Source organism: Anticarsia gemmatalis, chromosome 2, assembly GCF_050436995.1.
Source record: "Anticarsia gemmatalis isolate Benzon Research Colony breed Stoneville strain chromosome 2, ilAntGemm2 primary, whole genome shotgun sequence".
Classification (NCBI taxonomy): Eukaryota; Metazoa; Arthropoda; class Insecta; order Lepidoptera; family Erebidae; genus Anticarsia; species Anticarsia gemmatalis.
This window is the reverse complement of record NC_134746.1, coordinates 2,682,953-2,699,418: the sequence shown is the minus strand read 5'-3', so window position 1 is coordinate 2,699,418 and position 16,466 is coordinate 2,682,953. Positions and strand designations below refer to the sequence as shown.

Below are 16,466 nucleotides of genomic sequence, written 5' to 3'. Positions count from 1 at the left end.
AAAAATCAATGGTCTAATCCAGTTACAAACTAATTAGGATCAACATTCATGGGCACAGAATGAAGGTAAAAATCTAATATTTATGTAAATAGTCCGTACTGTCGGCCTCCTTGGCAAGCAATAACTCGTTGGGTACAATTATACCTACTCATACTATTATTATCTATGGTACCTAGATCGAGTAAAGCTCTGTACTCACAAACGGTTTTACTCGATGAACGTGCAAGTTTTACGTTACCGTTGTTACGTTTTAATGGCAAAAGTTTTCAATAAAGTTTTAATTGAATAAAAGAAATGTTGATTAGCTTTACTAGTGAAAGTTAATTATTTTATTTATTTTTTTAGTTATCATCTTAGAGAGTGGACTCGATGATTAAGAATCAACTCATCTGCTGAAAGTAATTTTATTTTTTTGAATATCTATCATCCAATTTAATAAGTATAATAATATACTTATTCTGTACTGCTAAACCTAATAACGTGTTAAGTTGTAGCACTAAGGACAACAAGTGATCCCCCTTATCGATAACGTCCAGCTTTCTGAATTTGTTATTCTATTTACAGCGACGGAATGACCCAGGAAACAAAAAGAAATACTACTTATTTAAATTCAGTCCCCTTACCGAAATCTACATTGTTTTACTTATATCAAAAAACAGGTAGATACTACTACAGTTAAATTACCTATATGGAGTAAAAAGTAACAACATACGATGATTTTATCTCCAGACATAATTTACAAAACAATAATCCTCGAGATACTACGAAGAATGAAAATAAGCACATCTGACCCGCGGGAATCAAACTCGTGACCTTGTTATCTACAGTCGCAGACGCAGCTGTTTAGACTAACGAGACTGGGAACTTTAAAAAAAATATTCGTCAATAATTTTACCAAGATGTTCAAGTTGTATTAGAAAATGATAATTTCTTCATTAACATGGATACAGAGCTTTAATCAATGAAACATTGCGCAATTGAATCATCAGCATGTAATAATGTTTAGATAAATCCGTTATTAATACCGATAAGCGTCAAATATAGTCATTCAGTGTTCGGCCTTATGTGAACGAACTCGCGTTTTTGGCGGTAAACGGTGTGCGCGCAAAATGGCGACCAAAAATCAGCTGGAAGACAATGTTAGTATTTATTTTTGTTATTTTTAACTAACAATAACATATTTACAATTACTTTCAAACTACTTTATTCATAAAATAGATTTTAAAAACTTTTGTTTAGTATTAAACACGTGGTGCTAAATTTTTTTGTTGTGTTAACTTAGAGTCAAAGTTTTACCGCTAGGGGGCCATGACTTAGCTTATCTACAGCTGTCACGCATAATTGACAATAACCAAGACGAAACTTTTTTGCAAGTTTGAAAAAATAACAAAAAGGAATAAATTTATTTTTTAACTGTATATTTAAATTAAGTACCCTGCTTGAGAGATAGGTTAGAATGCTTTTGAATTAATTTAATGAGCTTCATAGTGTTTAATTTATTTATTGTATTACTAACAGTAGACAGAACTATTACATACTTTTAGTAGTTAATTTATCTAAAAACTGTTTAATGAATAATTGCTTTTAGCAGTTGTTTGTTGAGGTATTAAGAGGACTCTTTGCTAAATATAATTTTATGCTAATGATATGTCAGGTGATAGTTCAAATGTCGCGCAGGTTAAAAATAAATAGCAAACCTGTTTTTAAATATGTTTAATTTATAAACATACATACATAGATAATATCACGTCTGCTTTACCCGTAGGCGTAGACAGACGTGTTTGAACCACACCCACGTTTCGTCACTAACAATGTTAGTCCCATGTAATAGGGTGGGAACCTTTTATATACCTACCGGGCACGTTTCGAAACTCCGGGCTGCTATTGAGAACTATTGTAATATAATAATTATTATAATATTTAATAATATATTATTATATTATTTAATCCGGAGTTAAGGAGGTTATAATATATAACTAGTTACTTTACGTTAACACTTAACCATAAACGACATTGGGTTTCAATTTGCCTATTATATTCAAGTTAATAAGTAACAATGTTTGCGTACGCGCACGTGGTCAGCATAGTAGATAAGTTGCACATAAACTGGTCATAAACGTCTATGAATAATACCTACTAACGTAGCTCTACCTATTTTTCTCTTCTCCATACACAATCGACTGAATCGATTTATATGAAATGGTGTAAAATAAATAATAGTTTGAGTTTTTATTACTTAAATAATTTGTAACAAGATAGTTTGAGACTCGATAAAGGACTTAACCTAGTTTTTATTACGGGAATATCTCGGGTACGGGAATTACGTAGATAATTAGCCGTAGAGCTATAGTCCACGGACAAGACTTCGTAAATATAAATAAATGATTATCAAATGTTATGGAGTTGTTCTGTTTACACATGTGGTTTCTCGGCCTTGCAATGACTTTTGAGTTTATTTGTACAGATCTTCATGTAAGTGTCTGACCGGCTGACCGCGTTATAAAAATGGCGGTGTTACTTTGTTTATTCATAAAAATGCACGTACGTAATCAAATGGTGTAGGAGTTTCGGTTTATATTTAAATTTATTTTTAACTATGTAACTGATCGCGCAGCTTCTCTCCTCTAGTAAATCATAGCCCAAGACTTCTTATTTTTGTTTTACCATAAACTTTGTTAACCATATTCTAATGTAACTTTATTTTTTTTTAGTCATTCAGACACAATTCTATTATTTATATAGTTATTGAATTGAATAAATGAAATTAAATAAACTCTCACGTCAACTGACTATTCGTCATCGAGCATTTTGACGTTTCGTTACCGGGTGCGAACTGATTCTTGACTTACATAAGGGCTCGCTGTCGCAATTTTTTATATACATACAAAATATATAAGTAGGTACGTAGTATAAGTCCTTCTAGTTTAAGGTTCCTTACTAAATTAGGAAAACATCGTGAGGAAACCTTGCATGCCTAAAATTTGTTTAATACATTTATTGAGGGCATGAAAAGTCCCCAATCCGCACTTGGCCAGCGTGGTTGACTCAAGGCCTAACCTCTCCCTCATTACGGGAGGAAACCCTTGCCCAGCAGTGGGACAGTAATGGATTAAATTTAATAATTTAATACAAATGGAGTAAGAATTTTATTAACTCGTTCAGTAGTTTCGGAGATAGCCCCTAAATACAAACTCGCAAAATTCTTGCTCTCTTTATAATACGACGAGTAGATAGCTGAAGATATGTCTATCTTTCTACCAAATTTTGATACTTGACAGCATCGCCAAGAATAAATATCGAGGAAAATGGGAGAACGATTGAATAATTCTCATATCAGATATATAGTTACGTGGGGTATTATTGAAACATTAAATTCTAATCAACAATAAGTATATAGAGATTGGATTTGAATGGAATCTTATCAGATATATCGATATAAAAATATTGATAAACAGGGTCTTTAAATTAAATATTGGGTCGATTAAATAAACATAGGTTTTAATATAAGCACGTGAATATTATTGTTGTTTAAAACACGTGAGCCTTTGGTAAAGTCCATTATTGATATCGGCAAGGAAAAGATTGTTTCGGCATCCTTAGATGCAAGCGCATATAATCGGGATCTTATGCCTTGGCATGCTGCAACGCCTTTAGGACATCAAGGAGTCCTGAAGCATGTGAAGTATAGTTTTCGACAGGTGCAGAGAATTGGCACCGTATTTAAACCACAGGCTGACGTGTTTTTACTGAAAAGAAATCATTATTTCATTGAAGGCAAAAGATCCTAAACCTTGCCGACACCGGTAAGCGCAGGCCCAAGATCTTCTTCCATATAATATTATTGTTTAGGGTGTCTTTATAAGTGGTATTTTCTAGGATCGCAAGCAACAAATATTAGCGAATTTTTAATTTTCATATAGGTATTGTTACGAACTCATGTGTGTTTCGCGTTTGCTATTGAAATTTTGTAAAAGTTCCCACGATACAATATCGAATCTTAGTGAGAGAGTTGCGTACAAAAATCACTTACGTATAGTAGTTATAATGTCAATGACCTCGAGCTTCTGATGTGTGAAAATTGCTACGTTAAACGTAGCATAAGAAAAAGACCTATATAATATATGCAATCTGTTCCTTCATTTACCATTTTAGTTGCAGTTAAATAGGAAAAAGATTTGATCTACCTTTTATAAGCGTTTAACATTTCGACATATTTTAACTCCACCTTTAATAAGTGTTCTACAAAATAATCAGACAGTTCAAACTCATAAGTCATAACCTCTGACTTGACTAATCTGTTAATTGGGCTATCACAATTATAATTAAACATATTATTTTATGTCATGACCGATAACGGTCTTAAGTTATTTAAAATGCAATAAATGCTTAAATGTTTCAGTCATAATTACTTTATAGGCAAAAGAACTATGGTCTGCCATTACCGGTTATTTTTTAGGCTTTGAGATAGATAGAATATAGCATTTTTAATCGTTTTATTGTAATTACAAAGGAACTAAAGTTCGCCAATTTGGATCACTCTCCAAGCTATTAGAATACTGAAGTTATGTTAGTATTCTCATAACGGGAGTGTACGTGTATTAACTTGCTTTTCAGTAGTGTATTCGATTACAAATTGGCTTCGTATGTCTTTACAATAGAAACAGTCCAGGCACTTCAACCATCTTGATACTTTGTAACCCTCTATTGTTACTTCCTTATTTTGGCATTACGAAGCTTATTAGCTAAGTTATTCAGTTACTTAGTTATACAACCTTTTTCGGAAACTTGTGACTTGAAACCTAAGCTAAAGATGCCCATATCCTGATCTAAGCGTATGTTATCTTAAATCGTCGTTTAAATCGTAATTTTACAATGAACGAATGTATACCTGATGCTGTCTGTGTTAGGGAGTAATATCCGTAACCACTACGTAAATAAATAAAAAATACTGTCCGAAAGATTATTTTTTTATTACTAGGCTACAAATAAAAGAACGTGCATGAATCCAAGACGGCAAGACCGGGTAAAATTAGTGCGTGCCACAAGTAACTGTAAAAGATAAAGATAATGGTCCTAAAGACTAACCGTCTTTTTCATAAAAATATATGAAGTTATGAAAGGCTTACAAAGTGTTTTGTTTCTTTCACTCCTTAGCGAAATGAAAAAGAGAAAACATATTATAAAAGTTTTTAACTAAAATAGGTTTATGAATAAGAGGGAAAGTATTACTATAAAAAATACTGCTTACTTTAATCTTTGCACATATTTTTCCCCTATTAATCGTTACGTTGCTCTTGATCTTTTTATCTCATTGTTGTAGATGTTAGATTGTGTTGTTATCAGCCGATACCTATCGTTGTTGCGGATATTGCAACCATATATCACGATATCACAATATATTGCCACGTTAGTGTTATAGTCTTATTGACACGTGCTTTCGCAAGGATACATGTAACTTTAATTACTTGTAAAAGATAATTGTCATTGATCTTTTATGAGTACGTATCTATTAAGGTTATCATTGAAATTAGGCCATTTTTCGGTGCAAACATATTCTTCTTATGTGATGGGTATTTAATAGAGATGGGTGGTAGTTACTGAAATGCTTATGTAGAAGCCCTAAATAAATATGGAACGTAAAACCTACATAGAAATAGGAGTAAAATAATTTTGCATTGCTATAAAACAGCAGAGAGATAGGCTACTGTATCTTCAAGTGACTGACGTAAACATATTAAATATCCTTCTTGTTTAAAATTTGATGACATTTTCAAGCACTCTTGCTTGATGTTTTTATGCAAGCGACATAGACCGTGGTCACTAGACTGACTCATATAATAGTCATTCAGTCACCCAATCAACAGGAAAGTTTAGATTTCAAGACGACATACAAAGCTCTTTCAACAGTGTATTACCATAGTACCCTCTAGCACTATCCCCAGAGGGGACTAATGGGAATATACTCCTTCAACACATTTTTGAAAGACTTCACTTTATCAATTCTCTCTTTTAAACTTTCAGGAGGTAAAGGAAGGTCTAAACAGTAACCCCGACAATGAGACCGACATGCTGGAGACGGTGATGTACCATGTGGGTGACATGGGACTGTACCAGAAGCTCATGTTCCTGGGCATGATGCCCATTGGCGTGTTCTTCGCGTGGATCTACTTCGTCCAGATGTTCATCACCGTGGCGCCGCAGAGCCATTGGTGTAAAGTTCCTGAGCTGATTGCTGCCAATTTGAGTATGGAGTTGAGGTGAGGACTACAAGATATATTTCAACTTTTATCTTAATATCAGAAAGAATGCTGAAGATATATTTGATACTTTCAAAGTGTAGAAATTTCCCTAAAATTTATAAAGCAGAATTTCTGTTAATGTTGCCCGTTTGTTAAGAATCTGCTGCTTAATCTTTTTAATATTTGATACATATGTACATATATCAGAAGTTAAATGCGCTAACTTACTCCCGTTTCTGAGGTACATTTAGCGGTAGTTTATCTATTCAATAGCGTTTACCGAGCATTAGTGAGTCAAAGTATGTTAAATTTTTTGCCTTCTTTACAGCTCACAGTGATAGGTACCTTTTTATCATTTTACAAACTGGGTATTTTTAACTGCAGCAATTGTAGTACAGAAAGTATTAATCATGTTTAATCCTACTATAACATTTGTCATCGTACACCTAAGTTCCGATTGTCGTAAACGTAATCCATGATGAGCTTGAATGAAACGATAAAAAATACTGCTCTCATGAGCAACTGAGCAACTAGAATATGATAAATCCGACGGTAAGATAAGACATCCGTTAAAATATGTCAAACTAGAGGCCACCTGCGATCTCGTCCGCGTGGAAACCCTCCCCAAGTAAATCCCGATCCCTCGGGAACTCCGAGATCAAAAGTAGCCTATGTGTTATTCTGGGTCTTCAGCTACCTACATACTAAATTTCATCGTAATCGATTCTGTAGTATTTGCGTGAAAGAGTAACAAACATCTATACATACATAGTCACAAACTTTCGCATTTATAATATTAGTAGCATAGTAGGATTACTAGGATTATAATACTCTAGTTTTATCTCCGGAAACTGTAAAGAATTTTATCCAATGAAAACGCTCTATCGCCATGTATCATCAGAATAGAATATTACAAGTAAGTACTATTTCATATTAAAGCTTTATATCGAAGTATTTATTGATAAAATATATTGAATGGAATTATTTCGTTTCTATATTTCGGCACTAATCTGAAAGTTACAATATTTGGCAGGTGCTGTAAACAATCTAAGCAGATAACATAATATATTTAATTGCATGTCTGGCGCAGTTGTTAAAGTGGTTACTTCGCCGCCCGCAATAACCGTAGCGCCGCGTGTGGTGGGTTCAAATTCCACCCGGGACAAATATTTGTGTACTGCGAGTATCTGTTTTGAGCCTGGTTGTTAATTTATCTATGTATATAAGTATTTATTTCGAAGTATATAAGTATGTTTATCAGTTATTTGGTTACCATAGTACAAGCTCTGCTTATTTTAGAATCAAATGACCGTGTGTGAGTTCAATGATATTTATTTTATTTATTTAAATCTAGATTATTATGCTAAGCTAGATAACTTAAGAACATCTAGAATCTAGGCATTTTAAGACGTAGTTTTAACCTGTTTTAGAGATAAATACTTTGAAATGTCACAACTTGACTTTAATTTTATTTTACACGGAGATTGCGATCGGACATACTTATTTTAATTTAAGCATTTGAACAACGTTTGCACTGATAGTGCACACACACACTATTTATCTAAACAATAGTTATTGTGCAAGTAAAACCATCAATCCCTATTTAAAATGAAGTGTCTGTAATTAATATGCTGCATAAGTGTATATTTTGTGATATTTTTATTGTATTGAAAGATTAAGAACAAAACGATCACAAAGCTTTACCCAACTAATAGCCGAACAGTAGCAAGATTCTTTACAGTCGGTTCTAACAAATATCGAGAGTTTGACATTAATAATAAAGTACAAAAATACTTTTCTCACTGCCCCCGCTAGAGGCGCTGCCGCGCTGATCAGATTTTCATACACAATTTTCCAAAAGCTAGCCGGTTATCAAAAGAGGTAGAGAATCGCGCTACAGATTACATGATCCCAATTATTTATCACTGTTATCACTTACACGCGTACCCACATGATTCATGAATTATAAAACACTTTATTAATTGCCTTTAGAACAATTAAAACATTAATGAATCAGACACCACGTGAGCGGTCGAAATCTTATCACTATCTTTATACCTGTAGTAGCGGACTGGGCCGACTTCGTCCGGGTATACCTACTACAATTTTATCTGAATTCTGATCTCGTCGGTCCCATACAAATCTTCTCCCGACAGTTACAACTTCTCATAGTGTCCAAGGCACAGACCAAAGACCGCCACTTGTTACGATCCTTACGAACTTCCCTTGCCTCATTCACATCCATACATCTTTTCTTACAAACATACTTACACATAAGAAAAAGAGGTTTGGTTAAGTTGTTTAAAAGTTATGCGTGTAGGTACATAGTGATTCATTTTTATTTATATGGATAGATAGATAATAAGTAAGTTGGTACTCCATCGTCCAAATTGCCCAGCGACGAAATCGAAGGTTTGATAATACAACTATTATCTTTGATTTATTTTCTATGTTTATCGTGATTTAAATCCGTTGGAGTGTAGATTACTGTAAATAAAAGATTTTCTAAGGCTACCTTACTGATATGGACAATAGATAGCAGAGATTTCAACAAATAGCCAGACGATAAAAAATATATTTCGTAAAAGTTGTTGGGAAATGTGTTAGATATGACGTGATTTATGGAAACAAGACCACTTGACTTTTCTAAGATAAGCTAAAATTTTTTTGGCCTGAGAATTTAATTTTAAACTTTTTTTTACCAAAGGAACACAAAACAAACAACAGGCACAATTTGCATTAAGATGGGTACGATCTGATGTGTCTATTGAACTGCGAAACAGTCGCTGCAAAATTGCTAAATCAATTTATTTTCTCACGAAAATAGCTTTTGATCTCGATCAATCACAGAGTCACAGACACTTTTCCAAGCCCTATGAGGCAGAAATAAGTAAACAAAGTTTAAAAAACGCACAACACATGTCAGCTGGTTATCAATAATGTTGTCTAATATTCCAGACGTAACTTATCATCGCCACTAACACCAACGGGCGAGTTTGACCGCTGCATGACGTTCGACACGAACTGGACGCAAGTCCTGGAGAGCCTCACTCCGCCGGTGGCAGGCACGCCCATGGTGCCGTGTCAGCACGGCTGGGAGTTCGACTTTACTGATATACCTTATGAGACTGTTGTTACTGAGGTAAGCATGATGATTTTACAATGGGCTAATCCAGAATGGACAGACAAGACCGGAACTACGGTTTAAGGTTTTCACGTGCTCCCATGTCGCTCCAGGAGTGACCTGGATTCACGAATAAGCAGTGCAGGAACTGCTATTGATATCTAAACTAAGACATTATGAAGGAGGGGCACGGGCAATAAAAACTATATTATTAAGGTTTTCACGTGCTCCCATGTCGCCCCTAGAATGACCTGAATCCACCAATAAGCAGTGCATAAACAACTAGTAAGCATTCAAAATGGCAAAACTCACCCGTGTGAATTTTGTGTAGGTCTATCCGTATAGACCTACGAGTACGTCAGTCAGTTAGCCAGAAGTCCGCTTCAAGTTCTTACGAATTTGCGTTTATTTCTCTTCTAACTGCTGTTACCTGTAATTAAAACATTTAAAGATTAAACAAAATACCTCATAAACCTTATTGGGATATAACTAACTAATTCTTTTCGTATTTGCAGAGGGAATGGGTGTGTGATAGCTCTAGCTACGTGCCGACAGCTCAGTCGATGTTCTTCGCGGGGTCAATGGCCGGAGGAGTGCTCCTAGGATGGGTGGCTGATAGATTCGGAAGAGTTCCTGCTTTAGTAGGTACGCAATAAGCTATATTTAGTTATGTTCATTTGTAACAGTTGACTAAACACCAAGGCCGAATGTCGACAGGCCGTTGACTTGTCGCTATCATCGCCTCTATGACCTAAGTTGTACATAAGTTATCTCCACAAAATGTACCAGCTATTGAGCAACTATCGAAAAATCGGACATTTATCAGCGCCCATAGTCTATTTTTTAAGAAATACTTTATAATGCAAAGACGCTATGTGAAATATTGTCTGCTAGGCTGCCAGTTTGTGACCGAAGATCTGGGGTTACATATTAAATACTTTTTCTACAAGCGAAGACAGCACTTAGGTCACTCGACTACTAATCCTATATTGGAAGGTGGTAAACCTGTAGATAAGTAAATAATCAATTTATGTGCAAAAGTAGCTGCCTTCATAGATTTTAACTAAAATTAAGGGCTATATGAGTAACTATAATAAAGTAAAAACTGTATTATCGTTATAATTTCAGCTGCAAACTTGATCGGCGGTATCGGTGGTGTGGCGACTACCTTCACGACTGGCGTGTGGGACTTCATTCTCGTCAGGTTCTTCGTGGGGATGGCCTACGATAACTGCTTCATGATGTTGTACATTTTAAGTGAGTTAATAATTTTTAGCTTCTATTTTATATTCAAGATACGGTGTCTTATTTGGCATTACTTTTTTGCCAGTAAAAAATCAATTCTATGCGGTGGTATTATCGTAACGAGCTCTACCTATACTGTGCCGCATAACTCAACCTTTTAGGTCACGGGTCTCATTCAATTCCACGTGTAAAAATACAGAAATCCACAAATTAATCTTTTCTACTCATAGATTTTATATCTAACTAGCTGACCCGCGCAACTTCGCTTGCGTCACATAAGAGTGAATGCGTCAAAATGTTCACCATTTTTGTAATATTTTTTACTGGTACTCTGCTTCAATTGGTCGTAGCGTGATGGTATATAGCCTAAAGCCTCCCTCGATAAATGATCTATCTAACACTAAAATATTTTTTCTGTCGGACCATTAGTTCCTGAGATTAGCGCGTTCAAACAAACAAACAAACAAACTCTTCAGCTTTATAATATTATAAATATTATATTAGTATAGATTAATAAAACCACTGGTCTTTACCAACTTTTAATGTTTGTAAAGTCTCCAATGTCATCAGGTTCTTGTTTGATTCTTGAAAAACAGTGAATAAAACCAGTCGAATTCTTCTTCCAGCATTGGAATACGTAGGTCCTAAACACCGTACATGGGTAGCGACGATGTGTTTTGCGATATTCTTCGGCTCGGGCTGCGTGTCGCTGCCGTGGATCGCGCTGTGGCTCAACAACTGGCGCACGCTCATGTGGTTCACTTCTACGCCCATGCTGTTCTTGGTGCTCGCGCCCTGGTTACTGCCGGAGAGTGCTAGGTAGGTACTAGGTTAATATACTATTAGAATTTAACAACTAAAGCAGTTAGTTATGGACTACATTTTGTAAGAAAAACTTATCAGCGGCAGCGCTCCTAACGAGTGCCGTTGAAACAAATTTAATTATTCTATATACCTTTTATGTGTCAATTTCTCCATATTCGATAAATACTCTAATGTGTTATGAATTTTGAGTCCCTTAAACATTCCCCTAGCACTCAAGTTCTCATACATCTCTCAATCTGGGACGAGACCTACGCGCAATTGTCACTATAGAACAATTTATTATTTCATATACTCGTACAATTTCGTACATTATAATCGCTTAAGTTTATCGAACCAAGCACCATTGGTTTGACTTTATTGTTAACTAACATTTATTCATTACAGATGGTTACTAAGTCGCGGGCGCGTCAATAAAGCAGTGAAGGTGCTGAGGAAGTTCGAGACTGTCAATGGAACGAAGATCCCTGATGATGTTATGGAAGACTTTGTTGTAAGTTTCTCTCGTCAAGTCAATTACTCCTCAGAAAACTGAGCTTAATTATCATTTGAAGTAAATATCTACACATGGATAAAGTGTGTTTTCCCATCTTTGGTGGTTATCGTATAGGGGAAGATAGGTATACGTGTTCTCAATAACCCACCCTCCCCTTACCACCACTTTTACTTGTAGTCGAGGAAAATAAAAAGTTTGCACCCATGTACGCGCACCTGTATGGAAGACTAGCTTTTGCCCGCGACTTCGTCTGCGTGGTTTGTGTCTTAGGACAGAATTGTCATACGAACTTTCATAAGTAGAATTGATCAAAATTCTTTTTTAGCGGATGCCTACGTCATAACAATTACCGGCATGCCAAATTTCAGTCCGATCCGTCCAGTGGTTTGGGTTGTGCGTTGATAGATCACTATGTCAGTCAGTAATTTTTTAAGTTATATATGTTTAGATAATACATTTGTTAACGATTTCAACTTCACCTAATTTAACTTTTGCTTCCAGGTATCAGCAAACAAAGAAAAGAAAGAGAAGAAGGAATCCTTCCTCGCGTTGTTCAAGAGCGGTGCTCTGTGCAGGACGGTGGTGCTCATGATCATCGTGTACATGGGCTGTGCGATACTGTTCGACGGGCTTGTGCGCATGTCTGACTCCTTCGGCCTCGACTTCTTCCTCGCGTTCACTTTCACTTCTGCTACTGAGATACCGGCCTGTGCTTTGCTGGCTGTTGTACTTGACAGGTAAATATTACTTTTAAAATAGCTATCTCAGTAGCGCGATTCTCTACTGTTGAGTATCAAAAGTTTGACATTTAGAATGTACTGCCAAAATTATTCCTTCGACGTCCGTCAGAGGCGCTGATCAGATTTTCATTCAAAATTTCTCGATGACAGCCGGTTGTCGTTAGTCGATAGTAGTAGAGAATCAAGCTACTGGTTTCGGCCTACTCTTATGGGAGGAAGGCATGATTTTATGTATGTATGTATTATGTATTTAATTAGTTATCTTGTTCGGTATCCCTTGAATAGCAGTACATGCAATACAGTTCACACTTTCTATAGCCTTTGGTACATACGATTTGGTACGTTTTCAGCAAAATCAATTTAGTATTTTTGGTCTGTTTAGATAACTAGTATAAACTTTCTTATTTGCAATAATAGAAGGTGGTTATGCATCCGGCAAAACCTCCTTTAAACTAGGTTTATGAAATTTTATATTCTTTTAGCCATCTATGGAACGTAATAACTCGTTTTTGGAGGGACACGTCTCCTCATGCAGTCCTCACAGCTATGGCAGCGGTTAACAGAAGGTTTTTAATATTTCAGGTGGGGCAGGAGAAATCTTACTTGGTTCCCGTTGGCCTTAAATGCTATCTTGATATTCATCGCTCTCTTTGTTCCGAAAGGTATGATAATATTCTCATTATATTTATTTTATGTTCCTTTCCAAGTAATGGTGTGACTGCAAGTGTCAATGGTTTTCGCAAAGCTTTCGCTGCGTTCTAAACGCGATACATAGCTATGCATAGTCAATTAGTCATATTAGTTTAAGATGTGAATTCTAGGCACAAGTGTGGAGGCGCCTTTCAATAATGTATTTTAATTGTATTTAACTTTATCTGAACCAAAAATGGTATAAATACATATACCCAGGCTAAATCAAACCAGAGTTTTAAAGGGTTTTTCCACCTTTTTCGGGACAATAATAAGGTAAATATACCTGCATAATTAAAAATACGAATTCTCTGAAGAACCATCATTAGTATTTATTTTATCAATTTTCTTTAAAGTTATTTTTATATTTATTTCTATAATCTTGTTTCGCAGGTATACCTCAAGCGACGTTAGCCGTGGCGGCTCGTTTCTTCATCAACATGGCATTCACAGCAGTCGTGCAGTGGGGCACGGAGATCCTGCCCACCGGCTTCAGAGCCTCAGGGTCTTCCGCGCTGCACATCACCGGCTACTTCGCTACCTTCATGTCGCCTTTCATTGTGTACTCGGTAAGTTAATCTTATACAATCTGTTATATATATTAGTTAAATTGAGGTGTCTGTTTCAAAATAACTGTTTTTCTAGTGCGTTTATATAATACACAATATAACGTCCGGGAGGACTCCCAATGGTGCACAACAGTACGACAGAAATGGGTTAAAATACAAACAAACGATTTTGAATTTTTTGTCTGCCTAATCTTCTGCTTGTCCAACCTCCAAACCGCTGAAGCGATTATGATTTGACTGTTATGAGAAGACAGAATGGGTTATGGAACAACTTTAAGACTATGTTTTATCACAGAATTCCCGCAGATTCGAGAATTACGCAGGAAACCGTTCAATTTATGGCCTAGCCCTTACCACGTATAATCCTTAAGAACTACAAACTTTAATCTATATTCTTTCTTTATCTTATTCTTAACTACTCTCGTTTTCAGGAACGCCTCTGGTCTCGACTACCCCTAGTAATAATGTGTGCGACAGCTGCTATAGCGGCGGGCATCAGTCTGACGCTACCTGAGACCAGTGGACAGGCGATGCCGCAGACCGTGGCCGATGGAGAGAAGATTATCAGAGAACAGTCGCTATGCGGGTAAGACTAACTTAAAGTATACTGATTATATTACTGTCCCACGCCTGGGCAACGTTTTCCTGCCCTTGCACACCGTAACGCCGGCTTTTTGAATTGGAATCCCAAAGTATGCAGTTTACACTTGTAAGTTTAACGAAGACATTAATAGGTCCGTTCCGCTCGCGATGGAAACCGGGCTTTTACCAGTTCTTGAAGAGATGCACAATTTATACCAATTCTAACAAACTCTCAAGTTACGCAAAGCGAGTGAGAGCCGGGGTTTGATACCGTTCGTAACGATTAAAGAGACTATCATGAATGCAAGCTTTCATTACGAGGTTTTACTTCACCGTTAGAAACTAGGTACTTCCTTTATTAGCAACTCGCCTCAGTTTCGCCCGGTGGAACTTAATTGCATATAAGTACACCATACGTAATGCAATATTATTAAACGCATGTCTAACTTCTATATTATTATGACATGTAGGAATACTTTCATTGATCTATATCTTTGTTTAAAATAGTAAGGCAAATATTTTTGTTATATTTGTTGATATAAATACTCAGTTAATTTACGTTTTTTATTGTTTACAGGAAAAAAGAAGACAGCGATGACGCTCCATATACAAAAGAAAAAGTTTAATGAACACAAAAAGTGTGGTGCCATTTTTTAATCTTAAGTTCTAGTCTAAAGTCAGTAATGTTCTGTACTTACACACTGTATATCACAATAGTTTTACACGAGTAAAATTAATCAAACCGCGAGACCCTCTACTTGAAGGCAACTATTATAAACAATCTAATGAGTTTTGGACAATGTATATGAGTTAAACTCACGCCCTGATCGAGTCAAACTGTGTGTAAGTAAGGAACATTTCTTAACACACAATCTGTAGATAAATATTGGTTTACAATTGAGTTCAATACGTTTACTACTTTAGTTTATATAACATTTTGTCTAAGAAATATAATTTATATTCAATATTTGCATTGACTTGTTATATTTTTTTATGTACAAACGAAAAAAATATATTAAAATATCAATATAATCAATATTTATCTATGGGTCAAGAAATCAGCGACAATACCTCTACAACAATTTTCAATTACAACAAAAGAGATTAAAACCTATTTTCTATGTAAAATGGGACCACATCAAGAAACTATTCTGTGATATTAGTTACAATATACGTTTACTACTTAAAATAATTGTACAAACTATACATAAGTAAGTCGTACATAATGTAACTTTAAATCAAATAAACTATTTATAAAAATATATGCTTTTTATTTATTCCTGCAACAGTTTGTGTGCGTACCAATACACCAGAGACGTGCAAAGAACCATTGCAAATTACCATTTGCGAATTAAATCCCATCTGTAAATCAATATATCGCACCTCCAGATGAAAACTCCATTAAATAAAATAAAAAAAAATCATTTTTTCAAAAACAAAATTTAGTTTTTATCAGTTTCTGAAAAAAATGCTTGTTTGATTTAGTGAAGTTTTCATCTAGGGGTGCGATGTGTATTTCTGGCACAGTTGTTATCATTGGCAAGAAAAAGGCTTGACTCCTTCTCTTTAGGGACCTTGCAACATGTAAGGATGCTGAAATATCCTATTTCTTACCGATGCCGATAGCGCCGGACCTAAGACAAAGGCGTTATGAAGGACTGATCGTATTATTAGAGTTTCTACTCATAGACCCCCTAACTACCTCGCACATGCCTCTTCATCGTCTAGACTTTAGGCGAAATCGCCTGAGCTTCCTATAAACTCTTAAGGCTTATATCATTACTTGAAGTATATTCTCTTTCAACGTTCATACGATGTCACATACAGCGAAGACCTTGGAACTGGTCTATCGCATTCTTGTTTCGAAAGGTGAGTCACGATCAAATCACTCTAGTTTTATCCTTGCCTGCACTGATACGCACAAGAAACCGTGCAATTATTGTGTGTAGGTGAAGTGGA

At 35.6% G+C, this 16,466-nt stretch overlaps 1 protein-coding gene across 1 annotated transcript; it reads left to right on the top strand.

The window, feature by feature from the left end:
• Positions 1 to 999: 999 nt before the first annotated feature.
• On the top strand, positions 1,000 to 15,940 carry LOC142979308 (solute carrier family 22 member 3-like). The gene is made up of 12 exons (XM_076124159.1): positions 1,000 to 1,139; positions 6,022 to 6,257; positions 9,198 to 9,381; positions 9,879 to 10,008; positions 10,492 to 10,620; positions 11,235 to 11,427; positions 11,818 to 11,923; positions 12,428 to 12,663; positions 13,249 to 13,328; positions 13,750 to 13,925; positions 14,357 to 14,511; positions 15,085 to 15,940. The coding sequence occupies exons 1-12, from the start codon at positions 1,110 to 1,112 to the stop codon at positions 15,131 to 15,133; spliced, it is 1,704 nt and encodes a 567-aa protein (XP_075980274.1). The 5' UTR covers positions 1,000 to 1,109; the 3' UTR covers positions 15,134 to 15,940.
• Positions 15,941 to 16,466: the final 526 nt, after the last annotated feature.